The 19,459-nt window shown below is 47.4% G+C and overlaps 1 protein-coding gene across 1 annotated transcript; it reads right to left on the reverse strand.

Moving 5' to 3' along the window:
* Positions 1-585: 585 nt before the first annotated feature.
* Positions 586-11,132, reverse strand: LOC141246271 (uncharacterized; the record flags this gene model as incomplete). Its single annotated transcript, XM_073669122.1, has 3 exons — positions 9,690-11,132; positions 889-997; positions 586-681 (listed from the first exon to the last, which is right to left on the reverse strand). Coding segments are annotated over exons 1-3 (621 nt in total), but the record flags the coding sequence as incomplete, so codon positions are not given.
* Positions 11,133-19,459: the final 8,327 nt, after the last annotated feature.

Genomic DNA, 19,459 nt, shown 5'->3' on the forward strand with positions numbered 1-19,459 from the left:
ATAACTACAGAGTCCAGACCACCTCTGATATAACATCAGCACAAACACTGCACCCCCAACGGGGGCTTCATGGCCTAGCAGCTGCATGCAGCCATACATCACCAAGCACAATGCCGAGCGTCGGATGGAGTGGTGTAAAGCCGCCACCACTGGACTCTGGAGGAGACGTGTTCTGTGAAGTGACGGATCACACTTCACTATCTTGCATCTGATGGAGGAGTCTGGGCTGGGGATTCCAGGAGGAAGTTACCTCCTGACTGCATTGTGCCCGCTGTACAGATGGTGGAGGAGGACAATGTTATGGGCTGGGCTTGTAATCAGGGGTCGGCATTGGGCCCTTAATTTCCACAGTTGCCTCCAAACTCTTGTACAAATTCTTCCCAGGAGAGCATCAGCTGTAATACCTGCAAAGTGTCCAAAAAAAAAAACAGCACCACACTTGTCCTCTGGCAGGGTGCAGTATTGCAATTCCTCCACATTTAAGGCAGGGAGACTTTTTTTTCTAATCCATGATTAAGCAACCCTTTCTGATTGGATGGCGGGAAAACATATACCACATGACATGGTTAATGGGGTCGTACTCACAGAAAACTTGACTTGGCAGTTCTCTTCCCCCAGATAACACAGGTCTCCGGACACATTGGTCTCCTGCCAGAGGTGCTCCCCATTCACCGCGTTCTCCTGCAAAGGCAAATAACCAGTTATTCACATGTCATGGCGTCTGTTTCATTGGATGCTCATCGCTGCCAACTAGTGGTCAGAACGTATCATAACAAGCATTGCTAAAATGCAAAAAAAAAAAATTTAAATGTCTACGGGTCTCTACAAGGATTTTTATTTTTTCCAGACTTCAAGGCAATGATCAATAGAAAAAAACAAAAACCTTACAGTCCAATCCAGGCTGGTACGAGGCTCTTTCAGGGGTCCATTAGAGACGCTCAGGGTCGGGCAGTGCACAGGTGCCAGGTGCTGAAGTCCAGATCTTGAAATGGCTTTCCTGCAACAAAATACAAGAAACTTTCAGTACTCGTCTGCTCAGGTCCCTCCTATATGTACCGGAGCTAAGAACCATTACAAAGAGCTTCTCTCCCTCTGGAGGACTCAATGTGACCTCGTATTACATGGTCATCTATTCACTTAGCTGGGAGCCTTGTAATACCTCACTATTCCTCTAGTGGCCGCTGTAGGGAAAAATGTACGTCTCTCTGCAGGTTCCCTCAATTAGAAAAGATCGATGCATAAAAGACATTTCTTTTAGATGAAGAATTACTGACCCCCTTTCCAATTCGATAGGACTGAGGCTTTGAAAAGGCTTTGAAAAGGAAAATGCTGAGACATCGCCGATTGTGCCATGTCTAGTTCAGAGGCTTCCCTTCATGTTCCTTTAAGATTTCTGATATTCCATAAATGTCTGATAGATGTGTATCCCACTGATGGGTCCATGCAACCTTCTAGGGTACGAGCCGCGTTCCATGCCGTTAGGAATGAGGTGGTTGCGCATGCGCCGTCAACTCCATTCACTTGTTTTGGAATTCTAAAAGTTGCCGAGCGCGCCAACAAGAATGAAGAGGCGTCTTTACATGCGAAGCTCCCTATTCTATTCCCAAAAACTCCATAAAAAATTAACAGAGAAAGCTTCGCCACCTCCTTTCCATCAGCATGTGCGGGAATTTTTGGGACGCCCATACAAGTGAAAAGGGAGAGTTGCGCATGCTCAGTCACCTCTTCATTCCTGTCTACACGCTCGGCAATTTTTGGAACTTCCATATTAATGAGAGCAGAGAGCCGCGCATGGGCAGTCACCTCTTCATTCCTGTCTACACGCTCGGCAATTTTTGGAACTTCCATATTAATGAGAGCAGAGAGCCGCGCATGCGCAGTCACCTCTTCATTCCTGTCTACACGCTCGGCAATTTCTGGAACTTCCATATTAATGAGAGCAGAGAGCCGCGCATGGGCAATCACCTCTTCATTCCTGTCTACACGCTCGGCAATTTTTGGAACTTCCATATTAATGAGTGTAGAGAGTCGTGCATGGGCAGTCACCTCTTCATTCCTGTCTGCATGCTCGGCAATTTTTGGAACTTCCATATTAATGAGAGCAGAGAGCCGCGCATGGGCAATCACCTCTTCATTCCTGTCTACACGCTCGGCAATTTTTGGAACTTCCATATTAATGAGAGCAGAGAGCCGCGCATGGGCAATCACCTCTTCATTCCTGTCTACACACTCGGCAATTTTTGGAACTTCCATATTAATGAGTGTAGAGAGTCGTGCATGGGCAGTCACCTCTTCATTCCTGTCTGCATGCTCGGCAATTTTTGGAACTTGCATATAAATTAGTGTAGAGAGCCGTGCATGCGCAGTCACCTCTTGAGTCCCGCTGGCACGCTCGGCAATTTTTCCAACTCCCATACAAGTGAATAGGGAGAGCTGCGAATGCGTGACCACTTATTCATTTCTGTCTTAGCGTTCTGGAATTTTTAGAATTCTTAGATAGATGAATTAAGAGAGCTAAGCATGTCTGACCACTTTTTCAATCTCGGGGGCACATTCAGAAATTTTTGGGACTCCCAGACAAGTGAATGAATAGAGCCGCGCATGCGCAGCCACTTCTCCATTCCCATCTTCTCTGCAATTTTTGGAATTCCCAGATAAATAAGTGAAGAGAGTCAAGCATGTGCGACAACCTCTTCATTCCTCAGGGGCATGTTCGGCAACTTTTGGTACTCCCAGACAAGTGAATGAATAGAGCCGCGCATGCGCAGCCACTTCTTCATTCCCATCTTCTCTGCAATTTTTGGAATTCTCAGATAAATAAGTGAAGAGAGCCAAGCATGTGCGAGGACCTCTTCATTCCTTGGGGGCATTTTTGGCAATTTTTGGGACTCCCACACAAAAGGATGGAATGCGGCCACTTTTCCATTCTCAACGGCTCTCAATCAGCCCCAGTTTTGGAGCACTTTTTGCAGGTACCAGGGGTGGAGCGCGGATCTAACAGAAGACAGGACAAGATGGAACCAGCGATGGAAGCTGGAAGACATACACCGATAATAAAACTAATAATAATCATCGTAATAAACCTCAAAAAAACGATTAATAAGACCTCGTTCCAGAAACAAAAGGAACGTTTAGCATCTGAACTAGTATTAACCTCCGTGACTCATCGCAGTATCCAGGTTTTCTCCAGTGGGATCGCTGTCAAGAGAGAGCAGACAGATGGACCCATCCAACCGAGAATGTTCATGGGGATAAAATAAAAACACACAGAGGAAAAAAAAAAATAAAGCTTCGAAATATTAAAACATGTGAAATATCTGCAACTATTGAACTGTAAAATGGAAAAAAATAATAAATAACGTAGATAAATCATCGGGACTGCCTCCCGAAGAACCGACAAGGACGTGACGCACTTACAAAATGCATCATGAAAAACAAGTTTAAAAAGTGAAGCAAGAAAAATCTAAAGTTTTCCAGAATTTGATCTCTCTGCTTCCAAAGACTTAACGTCCCTCACACAAGGATTCAAGAGATAAGCGGCGCCGTACGTAATGGGAGCCGCCTATCTCCGGCAATGAAGGTTCGAGCGCGGGAGGTGTGAACAAGGAGAACACAATACCGACCTATCGAAATAATAATATTGACTCTTTACACATTTTAACATGTTCACACTTGATCTTAAAGGGGATGTTTGGGGAGTCGATATTTTTGCGTTTTTTTTTTCCCCAAAATGCTCAGACTCCATAAAGACGTTAAAAGAAACAATATTCATCTACGATCCTCCGCTGCTGTCTTTCCAATAGTCAACAAAGTCATCTTTATAGGATCATGGGTATGTGACCGCTGCAACCGATCATTGCACGCAATAGCAATTCCTTACAGGCAGTGATTGGCTGCGGCGGTCATGTCCTTGTGTCCTGCAGCAAGAAGTAGAGACCAACAGGAAACTGGGTGCAACTGGGGATCGAGGAGATAAACTTTTTTTTTTTACATTTTTCACAACACTAAAAAATCGTTTAAATGTTTTTTTTTGGGGGGGGGGGAATCAGAATATTAATAAACAATCCTCGGGACAGAAGATTAATGGAGGTCGAGCTCCCGGGCATTCAAAGGGACCAGGGGAACGTGACGCGTTTACAAATGCATCAGGAAAAAATGTACTAAAAAAGTTTAAAAAGTGAAGAAAAAGTTTTGTAGAATTTGAGAATGTTGCGAACCCCTTCAAAGGGGGCTGCCCCGGAAAAAAAAAAAAGTTTGGCTACATTTTCCCCAAAAAACATTACCTCTCCTGCCTATAGGCTGTGTCTAATGTTGTAGCTCAGTGCCATTCACTTCAATGGAGCTGGGCTACAATACCAAACATACTTTGTTCACACTGCAGAGATGTCAAACTCAAACAAATAGAGGGCCAAAATGAAAAATCTGGACAAAGTTGTGGGCCAACCAGTATACAGTATAATGGCCCCCACATAGTCCTCCATACAGAATAATGGCCCCACATAGTCCTCCATACAGTATAATGGCGCCACATAGTCCGCCATACAGTATAATGGCCCCACATAGTCCTCCATACAGTATAATGGGCTCCACATAGTCCTCCATACAGAATAATGGGCCCACATAGTCCTCCATACAGTATAATGGCCCCCACATAGTCCTCCATACAGAATAATGGGCCCACATAGTCCTCCATACAGTATAATGGCTCCACATAGTCCTCTATACAGTGTAATGGGCCCCACATAGTCCTCCATACAGTATAATGGCGCCACATAGTCCTCCATACAGTATAATGGCCCCACATAGTCCTCCATACAGTATAATGGCCCCACATAGTCCTCCATATAGAATAATGGCCCCACATAGTCGTCCATACAGTATAATGGCCCCACATAGTCCTCCATACAGAATAATGGCCCCCACATAGTCCTCCATACAGTATAATGGGCCCCACATAGTCCTCCATACAGTATAATGGCCCCCACATAGTCCTCCATACAGTATAATGGGCCCCACATAGTCCTCCATACAGTATAATGACCCCACATAGTCCTCCATCTACTATATAATTGTCTTATCCCGTCTGTCTGTCTGTCCAGGAAATCCCGCGTCGCTCATTGGTCCGGCAGCAGCCAATCAGCGCCGCGGGATTTCAGAAAAAAGATGGCGGCCGTTAGCGGCTCATCTGCGGGACGGAGCTCAGAGGCGATGCAGCCGGGAGATGACCGGCGCGAGGCGCTCATCTCCCAGCCGGTACCAGCAGAAGGACCCCGACCGCCGGACCCATCTGCGGGACGGAGATGCAGCCGGGAGATGAGCGGCGCGAGGCGCTAATGTCCCGGCCGGCAGCAGCGGAAGGACCGCCGGCGTCGCTGACCTCCATGCGGAAGAGAGGACCGGGGAGCGGCGCTACAGGTCGGGATACTTCTGCTGCGAGCGCCCGCTCATGTCCCGGGTTCTCGCAGCGGAAGTAGCCGCACAGGCAGCGCCGCTCCCCGGTCCTCACCAAGACGATTCGATGACTGGTCGCGGTCTTCGGATCCGACCAATCACTGATCTTAGCGCAAAAGTTAAATACCGCTGTGCTGATTGGTCGCGGACTCTGCCCGCGACCAATCACCGATTTGGGCGCCAAATTTAAATATCGGCCGCGACCAATCAGCACAGTAGTGGTTAACTTTAGCCGCAAGATCAGTGATTGGTCGCGGGCCAAGACCGCGACCAATCACCGATTTGTGCGGCACATTTAAATACCGGCCGCGACCAATTGGATGTCAGCGCCGCTCCCCGGTCCTCCCTTCACACCCTTGCCGCATGGATGTCAGCGGCGCTGCCTGTGCGGATACTTCCGCTGCGAGAACCCGGGACATGAGCGACTGCTCGGAGCAGAAGTATTCCGACCCGCAGCGCCGCTCCCCGGTCCTCCCTTCACACCCTAGCCGCTGATGTCCCCACAGTATCCGCTTGCTGTTACAAAGATCCGCAAATTTGTGTTAAAAATCGCTGATTGGTTGCTGGCGATGCCCGCGACCAATCACCGATTTGGGCGCCAAATTTAAATATCGGCCACGACCAATCACCGATCTTGGCTCCACATTTAAACACCGCTGTGCTGATTGGTCGCGGACGCTATTTAAATGTGGCGCCCAAATCGGTGATTGGTCGCGGGCAGCGGCCGCGACCAATCAGCAGAGCGGTGTTTAACTTTAGCGCCAAGATCACTGATTGGTCGCGTGCGGAGAGCGTGACCAATCAGCGAATCATATTGGTGAGGAGCGGGGAGCGGAATCGTATTAGTGAGGACCGGGGAGCGCCGCTGCCTGTGCGGATACTTCCACTGCGAGAAGCCTGGAGATGAGCGACTGCTCGCAGCAGAAGTATCCCGACCCGCAGCGTCGCTCCCCGGTCCTCCCTTCACACCCTAGCCGCTGATGTCCCCACAGTATCCGCATAGTGTTACAAAGGTCCGGACATTTGTGTTAAAAATCGCTGATTGGTCGCAGGCGCTGCCCGCGACCAATCACCGATTTGGGCACCAAATTTAAATATCGGCCGCGACCAATCACAGATCTTGGCTCCACATTTAAACACCGCTGTGCTGATTGGTCGCGGATGCTATTTAAATGTGGCGCCCAAATCGGTGATTGGTCGCGGGCAGCGGCCGCGACCAATCAGCAGAGCGGTGTTTAACTTTAGCGCCAAGATCACTGATTGGTCGCGTGCAGAGAGCGTGACCAATCAGCGAATCGTATTGGTGAGGAGCGGAATCGTATTAGTGAGGACCGGGGAGCGCCGCTGCCTGTGCGGATACTTCCACTGCGAGAAGCCTGGAGATGAGCGGGCGCTCGCAGCAGAAGTATCCCGACCCGCAGCGCCGCTCCCCGGTCCTCCCTTCACACCCTAGCCGCTGATGTCCCCACAGTATCCGCATGGTGTTACAAAGATCCGGACATTTGTGTTAAAAATCGCTGATTGGTCGCTGGCGCTGCCCGCGACCAATCACCGATTTGGGCGCCAAATTTAAATATCGGCCACGACCAATCACCGTTCTTGGCTCCACATTTAAACACCGCTGTACTGATTGGTCGCGGACGCTATTTAAATTTAGCGCCCAAATAGGTGATTGGTCGCGCCCAGCGTCGGCGACCAATCAGCACAGCGGTGTTTAAATGTGGAGCCAAGATCGGTGATTGGTCGCGGCCGATATTTAAATTTGGCGCCCAAATCGGTGATTGGTGGCGGGCAGCGCCAGCGACCAATCAACGATTTTTAACACAAATGTCCGGACCTTTGTAACACCCTGCGGATACTGTGGGGAGATCAGCGGCTAGGCTGTGAAGGGAGGACCGGGGAGCGGCGCTGCGGGTCGGGATACTTCTGCTGCGAGCGCCCGCTCATCTCCAGGCTTCTCGCAGCGGAAGTAGCCGCATAGGCAGCGGCGCTCCCCGTTCCTCACTAATTCGATTCTGCTCCCCGCTCCTCACCAATACGATTCGCTGAATGGTCGCGCTCTCCGCACGCGACCAATCAGTGATCTTGGCGCTAAAGTTAAACACCGCTCTGCTGATTGGTCGCGGCCGCTGCCCGCGACCAATCACCGATTTGGGCGCCACATTTAAATAGCGGCCGCGACCAATCACCGATCTTGCCGCCACATTTAAACACTGCTGAGCTAATTGGTCGCGGACGCCAGCCGCGACCAATGAACGAGCTTGGCGCCAAATTTAAACAACGCTCTGCTGATTGGTCGCGGACGCCAGACGCGTCCAATCAGCGAGATTGGCGCCAAATTTAAACAACGCTCTGCTGATTGATCGCGGTCGCTGGCCGAGATCTATCAGCAGTATTGGCGCAAAATTTAAACAACGCTCTGCTGATTGGTCGCGGCCTTCAGCTGCGACTAATCAGCGATTTTGGCGCCAAATTTAAACACCGCTCTGCTGATTGGTCGCAGACGGCGACCAGTCAGCGATTTTGGTGCCAAATTTAAACCCCGCTCTGTATCGCTCTGCTAATTGGTCGCGGTCGGCGGCCGCGACCAATCAGCAGTATTGGCGCCAAATTTAAACACCGCTCTGCTGATTGGTCGCGACTAATCAGCGATTTTGGTGCCAAATTTAAACACGCTCCCCAGTCCTCACTAACACGGTACGCAGATTGGTCGCGGCCGCCGCCCGCGACCAATCACCGATATTGCCGCCAAATTTAAACACCGCTTTGCTAATTGAGCCCCGTCGGCCGCATACCTATTTTAGAATACCCGATGCGTTCGAATCGGGCCACCATCTAGTACAGTATAATGGCCCCACATAGTCCTCCATACAGTATAATGGCCCCACACAGTCCTCCATACAGTATAATGGCCCCACAAAGTCCTCCATACAGTATAATGGCCCCACATAGTCCGCCATACAGAATAATGGCCCCACATAGTCCTCCATACAGAATAATGGGCCCCACATAGTCCTCCATACAGAATAATGGGCCCCACATAGTCCCCCATACAGAATAATGGCCCCACATAGGGGTGGTGGTTTTGGTGTCGCGGGCCAAATATAACCACCCTGTTGGCCTGATCTGGCCTACGGGCTGGAGTTTGACATGTATGGTTTACAGGGTTGGCGCTTTTTAAAAAGAAAAAAAAAAGGCAACCACGCTTTTCTAATCCCGGACAACCCTTTAAGTCTTGCAGGTGGGATTGTTTTGAAAGAGCTGATGGAAACTAGGTGAGGTCCCAAATGTGTTGGACGCACAGGGTCAGACACCCCATGAGCCCCATTTCTTGCACCCTCTGCGCACCAGTAAATGGAAGATCTTAGATGGTATCGATCAAATATAAAGAGGAAACTGCCTCGGAGAATGACTGTACCCAAACTTTACATCTCACAAAATAATAACAAAAAAAAGCAAAGACCGTCATATCTCCTATCTCATCAACGTAAAAGTCGTTCTCCAGATACGGATCGTGGTTTCATGTCGCTAATAATCGACGACCAAAATCAGACGAGCTAGAAAAATTCAACAACGGAAAAGAAAATCTACACCAGATCATGTCAAGTGATACCAGTTTACACACACACTTAAAGAAAACCTTCCTAACTTTTTGTGTACGCAGCCCCTGCGCAGATCTATAGGTTTGTAAAGTAACCAACTCCAACCACAGTCTGATCCTGCAGTCATGTTGCCGTTCGTTCTACCCCTACTTCTGGCCAATCTGGTTAGTAAGAAGGAAAACTGGAAAAGAATTGCAAGATCAGACTACGGGAGGTTTGTTTGTAGTCTGTTACCACGGAGACCAAATTATTATTTTTTTTTTAAGCATTTCAATTTACAAAGTTGCATCTTTTTTGACATTCATATACCACATGAGCGCTGCAGCCAATCAGTGCCTGCTGCGCTCTCACTTTCCTCTGACAAATATCGGACAAGCTCTAATAGTGAGAGCGCAGCCTGCCGGTGATTGACTGCAGGGCTCACAAGGCATAACAAAGTCATGGGAGACCCAGGAGACCTGGAGCAGGAGGTAATATAATATAAAGGGATGGGCAACCTCATTGTCTAAAAAGGTTCATTGAGCCCCTAGTTCGGCATTTTGAGCATCTTTAACCTGGTGACCAGTTCCAATCCAGCTGTTTAGTCAAAAACACCAAATGCAAACTGAAAATTCTTGATTTTTCACACATACACACCTTGAAAATCCATCGACTCCGACTTCTTCTGAACTATCACTGCTAGAGGTATAAATGTCATCCTCACCCTCCTGATCGCTGGGCTGTTGACTCGTCTGGTTAAGTAACTTACAGTCCATCCATATGTCCCAAAACAGGTCCTCCACGTTCCGAATATTCTCAGACTTTAAGGTATGTTTTTGTACATTCTTCACGACAAAACGTGGGTTGACCCTTACCGGTGCTGTGCTAGATTTCCTTCGACTGCCTACATTTTTCTTGCCTACTTGGACAGATACCCTTCGTTGTGCCAAGAGTCCAAGAGATGGTCCACCAGCTCCCGACTTACGCCTGACTTTCGAAGCCATGAGACTCGTTCTCCTATCGGATTCATTTGGAGGGGACTTGCTAAAATGTCGATGGAAAAAGTTCTCCATGGTGTCTACGAATTTGGCGCTTCTCCTCTAGACACCTACTCAGAGATCATCTGTGAAGTCTCCTTACGGTTTGTAGGACAAGCATGGGCTCTCGAGGTTGTCCTTCAAGGTCCACGTAGAGTTTTTGAACCCTCGAGTGAATTTTTTTCACCTTGGCCCTACATTTTTGTTTTACAATCTCTCCTCTATGTAGGTTACACAAAACTTTAAACTGTATCCTTGGCTAAGCAGCAACCAATGAAAAAAAAAGATAAAAAAACAAGTATCGAGAGTTTAAAAACACAGATTAAACAGGCCTTGCACTGTTAGGGTCTGAAGGTTGTGTTGGTGGAAGGGTGGGCGATAAGACGGCAGCTTTGTAAATGAAAAATGTAATTGCTGAGAGTTACACTTTCGGCTCGAAAGCAATATATAAAAAATCCTCAGCTGACCTGTGTTTACATTGGAAGGAGTAACACGAGCTCCCTTTTTTAGGGACTCTCTCGGGATTTTAATGCTCGGAATTATGCCGGCTGTTTCCAAATTTGAACCCTGATGCGGAGACGGAGAACCTGCTTATATCACTCCACTCCATTGGCACCCAGTAACCATATCCTAGTCAAGAAAATTCTCGTTTCAAGAGCCCGAACTTCTAACACCACAGAAACTCAACAGCAAAAAAAAAAAGCACAAAGCAAATCATTCAAACCTCCTAAAACTTCGACTCAAAACATGAACACAATGTAACACGCCGTAATAAAAACACTCGCGATATAATCATACAGTCCATATCGAAATCCTATATCAATCCGCCAATCAAAAAATTTGTTATAAAATTAATAAAAAAAACAATAAAAAAATACGATATAAAAATAACCAAAAAAAATAATTTCCGATCACTCCCTATATAGACCAAAAAAAATCATAAAAATAATTTTAACATTAATTAAAATATTGAATACATGCTATATCAAAGATACACATTCCAAAAATTATAAAAATCCCTAAAAAAAGGTCTAACTTATATATATATAAAATAAAAAATATAAATTAATGAAATTTTAAAAAAATAAATACTGTATCCCCCAACTAAAATCCAAAAAAAAAAAAACTAAAAAAATAAAATTAAATGAATAATAATAATAAAAAAAATGTAATAATCGGACTGTGATTTGTATCCAGTAGGCGTAATTTTAAGTGGGTCCTTGAGGTATCAGAGTTCACGTCTCGGAAAATCCATGCCTGTCAGCTGGTGCTATAATCCGTCAGCCCGATTTTGGCTTGGCTATAATGGATGGCCCCATAATAATCCCAAGGCTGATGGAGAAGCTCCGCTACTTTTGCATCTTTAAGACTTTTCTAAGGATCTGTGAATTTGTAGCAGAAGGCTGACGTCAGGGTCTCAACGTATTTTGGAAAAGAGAGGAGGGTGGGGGGGTGTAAACAGGCAGCTGGATGTAATTCAGGAATGCCGAGTCCGGTGGGGATTGTACTTCCACATGGAAAGTGCATGGGAATATTGCGCCTCTGGTGGGATTAATATGGCAGGCGTCCTGCACACAAGCTTCTCCGAGTCTTCTGCCTCTTTTCACAACTTTTCTCAGGCTTTCTCTTCTTATACTTTCTTGCTACTTCCTCTAACTTATCTTATTAGGAGTTTTTCGTTTTATGGGTTTGACTTCCTGTCTTAAAGGGAAAACTGCTTAGAAAGCAACATGATGACTATTAAATGAGGCATAGACGTCGTTGTCCCTTTAACCGGGGGGGGGGGGTGTTACTTAACTTTCCCGGACATCTAACTGGTAGAACGTTACTCAGCAAAAAACATTCTGGTATGCATGTCACAAAATCTCATAATTTTGGAGGGGCCTGGTTTAGGGGCTACATTATTTTTGAGAAGGGGCATGGTCTGGGGTCTGCAGAAACAAAGAGTCTGGTCTTGGCTCTGTAAAATGGGAGTAATATTGGTGGTCTGGAGTTTAAATTTATGAGATCCAAGGTGGTTCTAAAAGGGGGCCTAGGCTGGAATCTGAATTTCTTTAAAATGGTATGGTCAGGGGGCTGTAAAAATGAGGAATTTTGTCTGGGGTGCGTAAAAATGGGGGTGTTATTGGTGGTCTGTAAAAAGGGGGGTCCAGTGTGAAGGTTAAGTGAAAGAAATCCAAGGTGGTTCTTAAAAAGAGCCTGTTTTGGAATCTGTATTTTTTAGGGGGTATGGTCTGGGGTCTGTAGAAATGTGAAGGGTGGTCTGGGGTGTGTAAAAATGGTGGTGCTACTGGGGGTCTGTAAAAAGTAAGGTCTGGTATAGGGTTTAAGCTAAAGAGATCTAAAATGGTTCTTAAAGGGGGATTGGTCTGGGGTCTGCATTTTTAGGTGGCCTATTCTGGGGTCTGCATTTTTTAGGGGGCATGGTCTGGGGTCTGCATTTTTTAAGGGGGCATGGTCTGGCGGGGTCTGCATTTTTATAGGGGGGCACGGTCTGGGGTCTGCATTTTTAGGGGGACATGGTCTGGGGTCTGCATTTTTTAAAGGGGAATGACCTGGGGTCTGCATTTTTTCGGGGGTCACAGTCTGGGGTCTGCATTTTTAAGGGGGTCTGGCATCTGCATTTTTAAAGGGGCAAGGTCTGAGTTCTGCATTATTTAGGGTGCATGGTCTGGGGTCTGCATTTTTAAGGGGGGAACAGTCTGGGTGTCTGCATTTTTAGGGGGACATGGTCTGGGGTCTGCATTTTTTAAGGGGCATGACCTGGGGTCTGCATTTTTTAGGGGGACACTGTCTGGGGTCTGCATTTTTAGGGGGGCACGGTCTGGGGTCTGCATTTTTTAGGGAGCATGACCTGGGGTCTTTTTTTTTCAGGAGCATGGTCTGGGGTCTGCATTATTTAGGGTGCATGTTCTGTAGTCTGCATTTTTAGGGGGCATAGTTTGAGGTCTGCATTTTTATAGAGGGGGCATGGTCTGGGGTCTGCATTTTTATAGGGGGGCATGGTCTGGGGTTTGCATTTTAGGGGAGCACGGTCTTGGGTCTGCATTTTTTAGGGGCATGACCTGGGGTCTGCATTATTTAGGGTGCATGGTCTGGAGTCTGCATTTTTATAGGGGGCATGGTCTGTGGTCTGCATTATTTCGGGTGCATGGTCTGGCATCTGCATTTTTTAGGGGGGGCACGGTCTGGGGTCTGCATTTTTTAGGCGGGCACGGTCTGGGGTCTGTTAATTGAAACAGCAGAGTGTTGGAATATTCCTGCATTCGCTGACGCATTTCGAGCCTCAGTGATTTCCTCTCAGCAGCGCTTCATTGTGGTGTTAAGAGTTAACTCCTCTCCAGCTCTCATCACATCGGGGAGATCCGTGATGCAATTTATCTTGGCCTCGTTGTGCAGTCAGACGCCGGCCCCTGCTCGTTTCCAGCAGCTGCCGCAGCCGCGTCTCTGATGGATTCTGTCATCATGATCCACTTCAGAAAGCACAACTACTAGGTCGGGTTTATGTCCATCCGGCGGTCTCCAATATTTGCGTATAATCTACACAGAGTCCGATAATCCGTCCTGCTCCGAGATATCAGATTATTGGACGTACTTCAGATTATCAGATATTCTGGATTATTGCGGATTGCTTTATAATCAGGATTTCTGAATCACTGGATGCTGGATTAATGGAATTTCAAGAGTGTGATTCATACTCTTCCGGAATGTATGGGAGACTCACAGAAAAATAGGAGATCTAAGGACTCCCAAAAGAAAAGGGGTCTGTTCTGCACCCCATCTCCTTCCCAGGTGGCGTCAGAGACGCCCTTATGCTGACCTCATTTTCTCGACTGTGAGTGCATCATTGCGGAGGAGTGAAGAGGAACTGGCAGAGGAGAGCGCCGGATCTGAGGTCTGCAGAAAGGAGGAGTCTGGTCTGGGGTCTGTGGAATAAAAGGGTCTTGTCTGGGTTCTGTAGAAAGGAAGGGTCTGTAGAAAGGAAGTGTTTTGTCTGAGGTCAGTAAAAAAGAAAGTCTGGGGTCTATTGAAAAAAGTCTGGTCAGGGGTCTGTAGAAAAGAAGGGTCTGGTCTTGGGTCTGTAGAAAGGAAGGGTCTGGTTTGGGGTCTGTAAAAAGGAAGGGTCTGGTCTGGGGTCTGTAGTAGGAATGAGTTTGGTCTGGGGCCTGTAAAAAGGAAGGGTCTGGTCTGGGGTCTGTAGAAAGGATGAGTTTGGTCTGGGGTCTGTAAAAAGGAAGGGTCTGGTCTGGGGTTTGTAAAAAGGAAGGGTCTGGTCTGGGGTTTGTAGAAAGGAAGGGTCTGGTCTGGGGTCTGTAGAAAGGAAGGGTCTGGTCTGGGGTCTGTAGATAGGAGGAGTTTGGTCTGCGGTCTGCAGAAAGGATGCGTTTGGTCTGGGGTCTGTAAAAAGCAGGAGTTTGGTCTGTAGAAAGGAAGGGTCTGGTGACTGTAGAAAGGGATGATCTGGGTTCTGTAAAAAAGAAGGGTCTGGTTTGGGGTCTGTAAAAAAGAAGGGTCTGGTTTGGGGTCTGTAAAAAGGAAAGGTCTGGCCTGTGGTCTGTAGAAAGGAAGGGTCTGGTTTGGGGTCTGTAAAAAAGAAGGGTCTGGTTTGGGGTCTGTAAAAAGGAAAGGTCTGGCCTGTGGTCTGTAGAAAGGAAGGGTCTGGTCTGGGGTCTGTAAAAAGGAAGGGTCTGGTCTGGGGCCTGTAAAAAGGAAGGGTCTGGTCTGGGGTCTGTAGAAAGGATGAGTTTGGTCTGGGGTCTGTAAAAAGGAAGGGTCTGGTCTGGGGTTTGTAGAATGGAAGGGTCTGGTCTGGGGTCTGTAGAAAGGAAGGGTCTGGTCTGGGGTCTGTTGAAATGAGGAGTTTGGTCTGCGGTCTGCAGAAAGGATGCGTTTGGTCTGGGGTCTGTAAAAAGCAGGAGTTTGGTATAGGATCTGTTGAAATTAGAAGTTTGGTCTGGGGTCTGTAGAAGGAAGGGGTCTGGTCTGCCGTCTGTACAAAAAATATGGTCTGGGGTGTGGAGAAAGGGGAAGTCTGGTCTGGGGTCAGGAGAAAGGAGCAGTCTGGTCTGGGGTGTGCAGAAAGGAGGAGTCTGGTCTGGGGTTCGGAGAAAGGAGGAGTCTGGTCTGGGGTTCGGAGAAAGGAGGAGTCTGGTCTGGGGTTTGGAGAAAGGAGGAGTCTGGTCTGGGGTCTGGAGAAAGGGGGAGTCTGGTCTGGGGTCTGGAGAAATGAGGACTCTGGTCTGGGGTCTGGAGAAAGAAGGAGTCTGGTCTGGAGTCAGGAGAAAGGAGCAGTCTGGTCTGGGGTGTGCAGAAAGGAGGAGTCTGGTCTGGGGTTCGGAGAAAGGAGGAGTCTGGTCTGGGGTTCGGAGAAAGGAGGAGTCTGGTCTGGGGTCTGGAGAAAGGAGGAGTCTGGTCTGGGGTCATTATAAACTGGGGTCAAATCGATAATCTGTACAAAGAAGGTCTATATAAGGTGGGGTCTAATCTGGGGTTTGAAATCAAGAGATGTGAGGTGGTTCTCAAGCTGGGACTGGTTTGGGATCTGCATTTCTTTAAGGGGTAAGATTTGAGGGCCGCAGAAAGGAGTAGCCTTGCCTGGAGCAGAGTCGGTAGACATGGCGGGTCCAATCAGTGGGCTGTCTAAAGGAGAAGTCTGGTTGTGGGTCTGCCTTTCTTTAGGGGTTGTGGTTTTGGTTCTGTAGAAAGCAGGAGACTGGTCTGGGGGCTGAAGACAGAATCGAGTCAGCAATTTGGAGGCGATGGTTCACAAAGCAATTAGTCTCTTACTGGATGGAGCCATTAATGTTTCCCATTGGGCTCAGAGCAGTTGTCGCCTCGCTTTCCTCCCCCTTCTCGGCAACTCATACAGAACATCCTGCCACCAGGGGGCGACACTGAGTAGAGGAGAAACCGTCACAAGTTCAGCGATCACAAAATCTGTGGTTCATACTGAAGCATGATGGGAGCGAAATTTATCATTTATTCATTTTAAAGTGCTTTGAGTTGTGAATGGAGTTGCCCTTTAAGCCCAAGTGAGCAGCAATGAGTCACTGTCCGGAGGCGCGAGGAGGACGGGGATCACTTATCGTCACAAAAAAGGGGAAGGAAATGCTTTATCGCGCTTTCTAAAGAAATCGAAAAGTTTGGGTAAATTATAATTTTTCAGTCATTTTTTTACGTCTGGGTTATTATTCCGCATCCTTAAAGGGCCGCTATCGTTTCAATAAACTTTATCTAAATCAATAGTACAAATATAAGAAACTTTCTAATATATCTTATCAGAGAAATCTTCTTTTTTCTCCACTTATGTGACATTTCACCCACCACCACCACTGAAAATAAACCCAGCTGAAATCCTTCTTGAAGGACGGCCAGCTTACTGAGAGATCAGATTACAGCTGTCTACTGAAGTCTATGAAAAGGGGAGGAGCAGAGTGAGACAAAAACAGATTTGGCTGCTGCTTTTTAGTAAGTGTTTATTTCACTCCGGTGCTACGCTGCTCAGTACTCCTGTTTAATGTCCTCCTGCTTCTGAATATGTGATAAGTAGAGACAGGAGAGCAGGAATCCATCTCGTCATAAAATGGTCAGAAATAATTGTTATTCCTCAGACAGACTTTAAAGAAAATGCCTCCCTTTAAAAGTGGCCAGAGCTCTATTTTTTTCTGATAGAGAGAGTCAAACATAGTTATATAATAAAATCCTATCTTCCTGCAGCCACCACTAGAGGGAGCTTACTGCATACAACTCCCGAGCTCCCTCTAGTGGTGGCTGCCGGAAGTCAGTATTTTATCATGTATGCGCAGAGGATCTTGAGCCGAGTAGAAAATGAATTTCCCTTTAATAGAGGCAGATATAACTATTACTGGCAAAAAAAAGATTTCCTATTGATTTCTTCCTATTTAGTGGGAATAATCTTTTACGGTAACGTATTGCGCACGGCTCAGAATAAACAGGGATGGGATTTCTTAATTACAGTGCGGCTGAGTGATTTACCGCCAGCTAATCCGGTATATCTCTGCCCCGTTTTCAGTACAGGCGCCTCTTATCCCACACACTACGTGAGTAATTAGGTATTCCGCTTTAAGTGTCAGTCTCGGAGATTAAATAATACAACAATGCGGAGACTTCTAATGACACATTTCTCCGCCGCTCGCACCTATTACCGCTAATGCGGGTGTAATATATCATTTCTCGCCACCTTATAGTGGAAATAGGGTCTTTACCAGCCGCAGACAGATGCTGTGTGGGGGAGGGGAGGGGATGATGATTTCTAACAAGTGACTTTGTATTTACACATAAAGCAAAATCCCTTTAATCTGGCGTCAATGGGACATGGAAGGTGCTGGGTTATCACATATGTAATCCCTGGATCCGTCCGAGCCCCTTCTCCGCAAGGAATCCCTGTGATCTTAGTGCTCCCGTCTCTGGGAGCGGCATAGGTCTGCCTCTCCATCGTCACAGATCCAGGAGGACAGTCCTGAATTTGGGGAGTTGTCCCAGGAGGTCGGCAGCACGTCCCGCTTTAAACCGTATCTGCGTCATTAGGATGCAGAAACACTTGAATATGATGGCGGAGCGGGGAGTCGTCAGCTCTCTGCTCCACCAAAGTGGATATCTACTGCGATCATCGGGGGAACAGGGTTAGGGGGGTCATTTTTTTTTATATATATCCGCCAGGGAGGTGGAGTACAGGTGCACCATACGGGGGGGAGGGAAATCATAATATGGGGCATCACTGTGTGTGGGGGCAATGGGGGAAGTATAATATGTATGGGACACTGTTGGGGCATTATTATTTGGCTGATGCTGTGGGAGAGGCACTCGTACCACGTAGGATAGGCACTGTGGGACTATCATACCCTATAGGAGAGGCACTGTGGGACCATCATACCATGTAGGAGAGGCACTGTGGGACCATCGTACCATCTAGAAAAGGCACTGCGGGACATCATACTATACAGGTAAGGGGGCACTGGGTGCATCATACTGTGTGTGTAGGGACACTGTAGGGGGCATCAATGTGTGTGGACGCAGTAGGGGAAGAATAATATGTATGGGATAATGTTGGGGGCATTATGCAGGTGTGTTCTGAGGGCATCATAAAGTGTAGGAGCGGCACTGTGGGACCATCATATTATGTGTGTAAGGGGGCACATGGATTATCATATGGTGTGTAGGGGCACTGGGTGTGCATTAATGTGGACACACTAGGGCAAGTATAATGTGTATGGTGGCATTATGGGGCCATTATTATGGGGGTGCTGTGGGAGAGGCACTGGGGGCATAATACCATGTAGGACCATCATACTATTCAGGTAACGGGGAACTGGGTGAATCATACTGTGTGTGTAGGGGCACTGTGAGACCATCATACTGTGTGAAAGGGGGCACTTGGGGCATCATATGGTTTGTAGGGGCACATCAACGTGTGAGGGCACACAGGGTAATAATAATGTGTATGGTGGCACTGTGGGGGCATTACTATGTGGGGGTGCTGTGGGAGAGGCACTAGGGACATAGGAAGGGCACTGTGGGACCATCATACTATGCAGGTAAGGGGGCACTGGGGGCATTATACTGTGTAGGAGGGACACTGTGAGACCATCATCCTGTGTGAAAGGGGGCACTGGGGGCATCATATGGTTTGTAGGGGCACATCAACATGTGAGGGCACACAGGGTAATAATAATGTGTACGGTGGTACCGTGGAGGTATTATTATGTGGGGGTGCTCTGGGAGAGGCACTAGGTGCATCATACCATGTAAGAGGGGCACTGTGGGCATCATATGGTTTGTAGGGGCACATCAACATGTAAGGGCACACAGGGTAATAATAATGTGTACGGTGGTACCGTGGAGGTATTATTATGTGGGGGTGCTCTGGGAGAGGCACTAGGTGCATCATACCATGTAGGAGGGGCACTGTGGGACCATCATACTACGCAGGTAAGGGCGCACCATACTGTGTGTGTAGGGGCACTGTGGGGGCATCAATGTTGGGGAAGAGTAATATGTATGGGACACTGTGGAGGCATTATTTTGTTGGGGGACCATCATATTGTGTGTCGGGGGACATCAATGTGTGTGGGCTTCAATTTTTGAAAATAAAGCGATGAAAGAGCATCCCACGATGAAAAAGTGGCCACCCCTTTAAAGCTGAGGTATACAGACAATTACTTTTCAGTTCTTTACTCTCAGAAACCACCGGTCTGCAGGAAAATAACAAATTCCTGCAAATATTAGGAAGAAAAAACAATGATTTATAAATGGAGGGTGGATGGATGAGACTGATCGTCTCGCTCAGAGATAAATGATGCAGACTCCTCATTAAGAGCCCATTAATATTGTATGGAGAGAGGATGAGAATGAGTCAGTGCAAATAAACAC

This window comes from Phyllobates terribilis, unplaced genomic scaffold, assembly GCF_046119375.1.
Source record: "Phyllobates terribilis strain yellow unplaced genomic scaffold, ASM4611937v1 Scaffold_2390__1_contigs__length_136008, whole genome shotgun sequence".
NCBI lineage: Eukaryota > Metazoa > Chordata > Amphibia > Anura > Dendrobatidae > Phyllobates > Phyllobates terribilis.